Raw genomic sequence first — 9,961 nt, 5'->3', positions numbered from 1 at the left:
TACCACAATATTTTTATTACTTAGATTTTATACTACATATTAATGTTTAATAGGGTTAGTACTTCCTTATTGCTCATCTTCTTCTGGAATTTTCTGACTCTTTTTTTCCATATAAATTTTAGAGTCAGCTTGTCTGATTTTCAGTTGGAGATATACACACACATATACTGAAAATTGGAATCATTTTAGTTATAAATTAATTTAGGAAGAATAGTCACCTTCATAGTAGGTCTTCATTTTGTTTGATGCTTTGAAGTACTTTTTAAAGTCTTCCCCGTAAAGATTTTGCACGTTTTTACTAAGCTTATACCTGCCTATTTTCTTTTTATTTTAATTGTTTTATTTTGAAATAATTCTAAACTTATAGAAGAGTTGCAAGAATGACACAAAAGTCCCCCAAATTCTCATCAACAATGATTTTTTTAATCAACAAAGATTCTAATAGTTAAATTTGACCACATTTACCTTATCATTGTCTTTATATATATTTATAATTATTTTTAATTTTGAACCAATTGAGAGTAAGTTACAGACATTGACAACTCATTGCCCTTTTAGTATTTCAATGAGTATTTTCTAAAACAAGGACATGCTGCAACATAGCTGCAGTATAACTATGGAAATCAAGAAATTGATATAATACTATCATCTAATCTAGAGACTATTCAAATTTTGCCAGTCATCCATTTTAATGCTCAAATAGTCTTAGGTTTGGCCAGTGGAGACCTATATATCCTGTGTCCTTTTGACATGTCCCTCTCATTCCTAGAGTACTTTCTTAATTTGGGGCAGATGGTGTTTTGGGTCTATTTTAAGTTTTCCCTGCTTGGGAATCAGTCATTTCTCTAAGAAGCCCTCCCTGGCTTCCTTCTCTCTTGAATAATTAAGAATTTAGTAACTAAAAATTCAGAATTCACAAACTAAAATCTGATGCTAAAGTCTGCTTCAAAACAGACCCTCTCAGAGGATAGACCTAGGAAATACATATATGTGCATGTATACATATCTGTATCTCTCTAGCCATCTGTCTCTGTTAAAAACTGAGTTCACACACTGATACCTCCTACTTTAATCCAACAGAATATAATTTATTATAGATTTCCTCCATTCTGTACTTATAGCCCCTTCTCCAACATTTGCAAGACATGATTCCCATTATCTTCAATATATTTACTGCTTCAACCCCCATGTATACAGCTAATATTCTGCCCACACTGGCCAAATATCCCATCTTCTGGCCATAGTATCACCAACCCAGCAGGCCATGGATGTGTGAGGGAGAATATTTTCTTTTTTTCATTGCTATTGTAAAAGGAATCCTATTTTATAAAGTCAGGATTTTAAAAAATTGTTTACATATTTGAAGTCTATTGACTCATATTAATTTTATTATTGAAATATAGTTCATATGCCTCATGTTAATTTTATATAGTGCTACTTTACATAGTCTTTTCATTACTCATTAGTTTTTCTATTCTTTTTATTTTCAGTTATACATCCTGAAAAATGGAATCTGTAAACAGTTTTTCCTGTTTTTCCAATTATTAGACCCTAAATTTCCTGCTTTTTTCTAATTTCATTGACAAAGTGTTAAGTAGTAGGACAGTAGTGTACTACTTAGGTTATGCTTGGTTTTAGTGGGAATGTCTCCAGTGACTACCTATTGAGATGGTGGCTATTAATGGGTTGAAATGTGTGCAATTTACGATGTTTAACTTTTTATTTTGAAAAAATTTTAGATATGTAGAAAAGTTGCAAAGATAGTACAGATAATTCTTGTATACCTTTCACCCAGCTTTCCTTAATGTTAACATATAATCATGATACATTTATAAAAACTAAGAAATTGACATTGGTATGTAGAATGTTTTTAAAAATATTAAGGGTTCTTTTTTTAGCCTCTTTTTAAGAATTGGGAATGAATGTCTAATTTTATCAAATATCTTCTTAGTATATATTCTTATTTTTTCTTTTGACCAATTAATATGATGAATTAATAGGTTTTTAAATACTGAACCATCCTTGCATCTTGGGATAAATCCACATTTATTTATCATTCATGTTTGCTGACCATCCATTTGTGAATGATTTTTAAAATTAACTGTTGGTGGGGCACCTTGGTGCCTCAACTGGTTAAGTGTCCACTCTTGATTTTGACTCAGGTCATTATCTCAGGATTGTGAGATTGAGCTCCATATCAGGCTCTGTGCTAAGTGTGGAGCCTGCATAAGATTTTCTCTTTCCTTTTCCCTCTGCCTCTCCCTGCCTCTCTCCCTCTCTAATAAATGGATGGATGGATGGGTGGATGGATGGATGGATGGATATATAGATACATAGATAGATGGATATTGGATTCTGCTTGCTAATGTTTTATTTAGAACCTTTACACTGATAGTTATAAATAAGGCTAGTCTGTAGTTTCTTTTTAAAGCAGTCTTCATCAGGCTTCAATGTGTTATTCTCAAAAAGAATTTGGAAGTTTTTCTTCTAATTTAAGTAGCACTGAGATTACCTAGTCCTTAAGGTTTGCCAGAAGTCAGTGGAACTTTGTGTCTTATGCCTCACAGGGTGGGAGGGGGAAGGATTGGATAACCTTCTTTATTCTGTAGAAATTGGCCTGTTTAGATTTTCTATCTTCATTGGTGCCAGATTCTGTAAATTATAGTTTCCTAAAATATTATATATTCTTCTAGTTGTTATAACTACTTGAGACTACAAATTTTCTTTGACTGTATTGTTTTCCTTTGTGTTCTAATATATGTGCTTTCATTATTGTTTGCTCTCTGGAGTTCTTGCAATTTTGACTAGCATTTCTTTTGATACACGGTTACTTAAAAGTCTTAAAATTTCTAGAAAAAGCTTTTTAAATTTTGTTAAAATTTCAAATTTATTTGTCTTTACTATTTTTTAGGTTTGAGAATTTAAGGTTTTCTTCATGGTATAAATCAGTTTTCCACAGGTACTTGAAAAGAAGCTATATTTATTTTTTACAGTCTTGAATGTGTTACAACTAGATGTATTCTATTAATTTTGTCAATGTCTTCTACATTATACCTTATTTTGTGCCCATCAAATCTGTTAGTCTCCTATGGATAGTGTTTCAATTTGTTCTTATACTGCTTGTTATTTCTGGTCCATGAAAATTGTTACTGTGTTTTTTGGTTCACAGTCATTTCTAACTTTTGTTTCTTTCGTGTGAGTTATATTCTTTGACATTGTTCAGTATCCTTCTTTGGCTTCAATTCCATTTTCTCTTATAAAATTGTGGCTCCTATTTTTGGTTTGCACTTAGTTGGTATATTTTTGTCTGTGCTTTTAACAAAGAACTATGTCTTACAATACAAAGATTTTCTTTTAATGGATGAATTAAGCCACTTACATTTATTGATAATGACAGATAAGTTTGATCTTAATTCTCACATTTTATGTTATTTTGTTTCTATAGTTTATGTTGCTGTCTTGCATTCTGTGCTTGGTTCTTTTCGCCTTTGTGTTTTGTTTTGGTGGTTCTGATTTTGAGGAAGGGTGTTTATTATATTTTTGTTCAATTATTTAACTGTATATAATTTCTTTAATCCTATATGATATCTGTAAGCTTATTTCTGTGAAAATAATAACATTGACAGCTTATATCTGTTTCCCTCTCTCCTTCTCTGCCCCAATTTAAGTTAATAGTATATATTTAATACATTGTACTGTTGAATATGCCTTTACCTCTGACTTGGTTCGTCTAGTTCGTCTAATTTCCTATGACTGTTAATATTATGGGTGAAGCAGTCTACATGCTTACTCTGCCTCCCATCAGAGCAGTCTTCCCACAGCTCAAAGGCTTCCTTTCTCTGTGACCCCAAAGACCGTATTTGTTTCCTTCAAGTATAGCATTTCTGTGGGTTTCTCCAGGCAACCTCACCTTTTTCTCTCTCCAAACAAACCAGGCTTAGGAGGCTCCTGTCCTGTCTTATATTGCCTGATCCCACCCCCAGAATGACCCTCTCATGTGCAGAAGGGGATTTTTGCTTCCACTTTTCTGAGCTCTGCCATGGCCAGACCCTCCTCAACACATTCTCTTCCTTCTTTCTCTATCAATTCCTGTAAGCTCAGCTCAGTTTGACCTCAGCCCTGTCTGCAGGAGTTCTTTCCTCACCTTTTGCACTTGAGTGTGTATCTGCTCATTAGGACATCTGTGTTTGCCAGGACTTTCACTGCCACTGATAGGTCCTCCCCTGAACTATTCCCTGCTGTTCCCTGCACTTTTTTCCTATGGGCTCTGTCCAGTCATCTGGCCTCACTGCATTCATTTCAGCATCTGTACATTTTCTGTGTCTTCTAGTGTCACTGATTGTGGAGTTTACAAAGCACCTCCCTCTTTGGTTTCCAGGAGAGAAGGGAAGATATTTGAATCTAAGCTGCAGCCGTGTTCATTCTGGAAGTGAATTCCGGGCCTTAATGCTTTTAATAGGGGATTCTCATGCAGCTCACAGTTAATGAGATATTCAGCATAATTAGAATTTTAGCACACTTGGTGGAACAAACTGATTTGTAATTTTGTTTTTGAGCTATTGTATTTTAAACTTTCCAACATGAACTCCTGTTGCTACAATGAACAGAGGAGGAAATTATTCATTGGTATATGGGTGGTTTGTTCTCTAAGATACATGGACAGAGCTAGCAACACTGAACCAATATTTTATGTAGTCATGGACAGCTCCCTTTTGCTTCCCTCAAGAACAGTTCCAAACCATGATCTCCTTGTAGACCTCCTACTCTTAGTCACTCTTAACGGAACAAAATAGAAATTCACAGATGTGAATCTCCCCAGTGTCTCTTTTTCTTATGTAAAAACTTATCTTCAGTGACAGTTGTCCCATCCTCCTTTGCTCACATCTGGGAAGAGATGCTCTTTCTCTCCAAGCTCTAGTCTTTCCCTAGGTACTACTTTTCATTTTATAACTTTTAAATTTTATCAATTATCTTTGTCTTTTCTTGCTTCATTTACAAATAAACTCACTTTCTTCATCTTAAGACAACTAAACCAAACCCCAAATCCAAAAACATATATCTTATCCCTTTTCAAAGTTTCGGCTACCTCCATTTTTCCTCTACAGCCCAAGTACAGGTTCTACATCAAGTCCTTGCCATACTTGTCTGGTCCATTGCAATGGCCTTACCCTCCCCATTCACAGAAACTATTGTTGCTAAATGGAAGTCAAAGTGGTCCTAATGACAAAACTCAGTCACTTCATTCTCTTAAATCTTAGGTACTGGCAACCATTGTCTTGATTTTCTAGAATGGGCAGTCTGGTTTTACTTGTCTGGTCTCTTCCATCCAAATGTTAAATTTTACTGTCCCTCAGGATCATCATTTTTCCCTCATGTAATGTAAAGTCTTTGCTTTATCATCTACTTCTGAGTCCAAAAAATAGATAAAAGAGATCAAGTTTGGAAGAATATTAGCACAATGTTTCTACTCATGGCATGTACAAGTTCAAAATATCATAAGAAATCATTTGAGATATTATTCCTTTAAAAATAGATTTGCCTCAGTTGGTGAATTTTATGTGTGAAGGTCATTACAAATGAGAAGTTTTGGGGGGAGGAGCAGGAAAAAATTAATATCTTTCAAAAGTTTTTACTTGTTTGGTGTGGGAGCAAATAAAATGTTAATACTTTAAATTTAGGTAGGAGTTACAGAGCATATTATTTGAATTTATAGAACATTTTGGCACTTTACAGTGCAGCTCTATTTTGGACAGGCTGGCTCCATCAATAGCAAATTTGAATAAGTACAATACTAGAGAACTATAGCACTAAGCACACTTGCAATGAAAACAAAGCATATCTCTATAAGGGAATAGGTTTAGTTACTAACAATATTCAGCTGACTACCAAATTTGTAGCTGTGCTATTTGTCTTAGAAAGAGCATCTGAGACCAAAAGGGGTTTTAAATAACTTTATTTTCTAAAAATCCGTTCTGCAAATATGTTTTTTTCTACATGGTCACTTCTTTAAAAATGAATAGAAACACAGGCAAAGCTTATCTTGAGGGTACAGGATGGAGTCAGTCAAATTCAGCTCTTAAAGAGTTAAGGTCAACCAGGAGGAGTTCTGCACTTGGCCGCTGTAGAGCGCTGGCCCTCCAGCAGCACTGGATGATCTTCTCAAGTCTTTTCCCAGAGATGGAGTCAGTGAAGACAGCTGCTGACAGAGATGGACGGAGATTATAGGCCACCACAGCGTAGAGCACGTACTGCCGCTCCCCTGAGTAGGGCGCCTCCTTGGTAGCCATTTGCCAAAGAGTGATGGCAAAGGAGTAGATGTCAGCTTTTGGCGTTATCATCTCTCCTTTCAGGAGCTCTGGAGCTCGGTGGGTGTAGGTGCCCCCCAGGGGGTAGGGAGGAGTCTGGAAGCACAGCACGTCTTCCAGCTTCTCTGAGCAACCGAAGTCCCCAATTTTGCAGACATCCTGCTCACTGATCAGAATGTTAGCCGGCTTCAGGTCCAAGTGTACAATGTTTTGTGAGTGAAGGAAAAGCAGGCCTTTCACAATATCTAGGGAATACTGCAGACACTTTCCCAGATTTAATTGCTCTCCGGCACAGCAGTGAGGCTGCACATCCTTCTCAGAGCAGCTTGTGGCACCGTATATGACTTGGTGTAAGGTGACATTGCCACCAAACTCCATGATTATGGTGCCTAGGCTGTTAAATCCCGCAGGTGTGCGTGTGCTTGCAGCCACGACCTGCACGATGTTATCATGGCGAAGCCTTGCGATGTTGAGCTCAGCCCAGAAACTGCGCTGGGATGCCAGTCGGTTCTTGGTGCACTTGTTCACCTGTTTTATGGCCACCAGAACACCATGGTAAGTCGCCTTGTACACGGAGCCAAACCCGCCAGCTCCCAGCCTCTGCAGGAAGCACACCTGTTCCCAGTCGATGGAGCACCAGGCCAGCCGACGTGGTAGCCTTGGAGCCCTGGGAGGAGTGCCACCCAGGAAGAGCTTCCCTGCTTTACTTGGGAGCTCAGAAGGGCTGCTGCAGGGCCGCGAGTCCACCGAGGGAGAAAACTCACTGGGGAGGTAACTGTGCCGGGAAAGAGGTGAGGGCATGGCACCTTCAAAGTGGACCCCAAAGTGGCTCAGGTAAACCAAAAGAAGAGGGTCCCACGAGTTTGGAAGCATCTCTGACTCCTCCTTTGCTCCGCCCAGCGCTTTTCTCCTCTTCCTTCATTTTCCCCAAATGAGCCGTGTCTGTGCTGTTACTCACAAGGGTTTTTATCAGATGAGCGGAAGCAGTCTGAATGAAGTACAATCCTCCTTTTTAGATGAAAATATTTCCCTTCAACACTTAAAGTGACTTTTTATAAAAATAAGCTCTCCACCCAGAAGAGTTCGCCAGATAAACAGCGGTGAGCTGCCTGTGGACTCACCCCCTTTTTCCATTATTTATTATTTAATTATAAAAAAAAACAGCTTTTTTTTTAAGTGTCATCCACTGAACATGATCAGTGTTCAGACTAAAGAGACTATATAGTGCAATGAAATTATTTCACATTTTGCAGGCTATAATGATTGTCAGTGTTATTCTCCAGCTGCATTAAATCACTTCCAGCAGTTATTGGCAGAAATATTTGAAATACGAACAGCTGACATTTGTTTAGCCGATTATGGGGATAATTAGGTGCAACATTCATATATGGATAAAAAATTGTAACCTTAAAGTAATTGATCCAAATACAATCACTAATACAGGTCAAAACATACACCTCCTAAGGTCATCAGGGGAAAGGAAAATTCTCTGACACTCCATTCAGCTCATATAGCAAATTAGCAAGATTTCTTAGCAACATATCGACTTCCTAACAGTCCTGTTCCATGGCAGTTTGGCCCACCCAGTAAGCTCACTTGCAAGAGAGATCTTAGACTTCATGGCAAATGAGTTACAGAAGTTTTGAAACAGAGTTGGGGGAGAAAAAAAATTCAGATTCAGAGCCATAATCAGAGCTTCAAAGAATAACAAATATGAGAGAATCCTAGAAGAGGAAAAATCCGAATAAAAATGGCACAGAATCACCACTGCCTATATATAATGTGGAAACCCAGATGTTAAAAATAAATGAGTCTTGCTACTCAACCATAAGTTCTTTCTTTCTAGTTTTTATAACTCCCCACCTCCCACTAATTTGCATTCCATATTTGAGGAAAAGACCAATAATACTAACCTGTTGATTAAAAAACATAGGAAGGTGTTAGGATCCATATTTTTTAAAAATTGGTAAAATTCTGTTTTAACTTATTGTACTTAGCATATAGGTGATGTTTAACCACCTTCATTTTTATAAAAGAGGTCTGTTTCTGAGATATATTGATTCTGAGAAGATATGTGAATAAACACAAGCCATTTACATAAACCATTTGAAGTCTGTTGGGCCCTAGGGTAGGATTTCTAGTCTATACTACCCATCTGCCTTAGATATTGTGTGTAATATTTAATCTGTTTGAGCCTTGGTTTTTTTTTTTCAGTTAAGAAATTAGGATAATAATAAACTTTTTAATTTTGGAATAAAAGTTCGGGAGCCCTGTACAAATAAAGTCTAAAAATGTATATTATAAAATATATTAGTAGAAAGGCAGTTGAATCAAAACCAAAATATAAAAGAATGACAGTGAAGAGAGTAAAATAAGAAAGTAATAAAATTATATTCTACAGTAAGTCTATTACAAAATTTATTTAATAGTCATCACATAGTTGGCATTATAATTTAGGTCTCCGAAACTTTTATGGTATTAGGAATGCTATATTGATCAAAAGAGTGTCATAACCTTCTTTGCAAAATGATGTGACTTGTTATATAATCTTTATGTTTAAGCTAAGAGCATAGGTAATTCATTTTACAAAGGTTGATTTTATTACTTATATAAGATACAAGGTATTAATGAAAATGTGGCACTCTACATTCACAAGCCCCAAGTTCATTATATCTAGCATCTGCCAATCTGCTCAAGAGTATTTCGTTGAATATCCATTTTAAAACAGCCTCTGGGGCCAGATTGCCTGGGTTTCTTACTATCCTTCAGTTTCCTTATCTGTAAGACGAGGAAAATCTGCCTGAGGACTGCTGTCAGTATTCACAGCAAATACTTAGATCAGGACATGATAAGTAATTCCTAATTGCTAATTATCATTTATGAAACTCATAAAGTGTATATGGGCTCATGCTTTAAGAAACAGATTTGTTAAGACGGTGTCAAAGCGTACCCTGCTGGGCGGCCCCGGTGGCGCAGCGGTTTAGCGCCGCCTGCAGCCCGGGGTGTGATCCTGGAGACCCGGGATCGAGTCCCGCGTCAGGCTTGTTGCGTGGAGCCTGCTTCTCCTTCTGCCTGTGTCTCTGCCCCTCTCTCTGTCTCTATGAATAAATAAATAAAAATTCTTAAAAAAAATAAAAAAGCGTACCCTGCTAGGGCTGAAGTGACTCATTACTTAAGCTAAACCGAAGTCTGACTGGTCTTCCCAACTTAAATTTTGAGGTTAGATATGTTAAGAGTATATTGCCTTATTGTTATATACTAGGAATGCAGAGGGTCAACATTTATCTGATCAAATGCAGTCATCTCGTCATAGCAAATAAAGGCAAAGAATATTCGTTAATGACAGGGTAGGCACTGTCTCCTAGAAGTGCAAATGAACCAGACTGGGGGCACCCGGTGAGGAGCAGAAGGCTCTCCGGTTCTTAAAGGCTTTCCGTTTTCTGCTCCGCCTGGCAGCACGCCTGTGGGGAGCTGCGTGGGTTTCAGGCAAGGCTCGGCGTACGCATCCGCAGCTGTGGCGGCGGCGGGGCAGCGGCGGGGCGGCGGCGGCGGCGGACAGCGGCGGGGCGGCGGCGGGGCAGCGCGCTGAACTCCGCTTCAGCGGCAGACGGGGAGGAGCGCGGCTCGCGGGAGACAACCTCGCGGCTCGCGCAGGG

At 38.0% G+C, this 9,961-nt stretch overlaps 1 protein-coding gene across 1 annotated transcript; it reads right to left on the bottom strand.

Moving 5' to 3' along the window:
• Positions 1–5,936: 5,936 nt before the first annotated feature.
• On the bottom strand, positions 5,937–9,818 carry MOS (MOS proto-oncogene, serine/threonine kinase). The gene has a single exon (XM_072804584.1). The coding sequence runs from the start codon at positions 7,176–7,178 to the stop codon at positions 6,060–6,062; it is 1,119 nt and encodes a 372-aa protein (XP_072660685.1). The 5' UTR covers positions 7,179–9,818; the 3' UTR covers positions 5,937–6,059.
• Between the last annotated feature and the right edge of the window lie 143 nt (positions 9,819–9,961).

This window comes from Canis lupus, chromosome 28 (assembly GCF_048164855.1).
Source record: "Canis lupus baileyi chromosome 28, mCanLup2.hap1, whole genome shotgun sequence".
NCBI lineage: Eukaryota > Metazoa > Chordata > Mammalia > Carnivora > Canidae > Canis > Canis lupus.
This window is presented reverse-complemented; position numbering and strand designations above follow the sequence as displayed.

What these genes read in the sequence shown, in the direction of transcription:
- MOS (XM_072804584.1), bottom strand. Translation starts at nt 7,178, where the DNA reads ATGCTTCCAAACTCGTGGGACCCTCTTCTTTTGGTTTACCTGAGCCAC.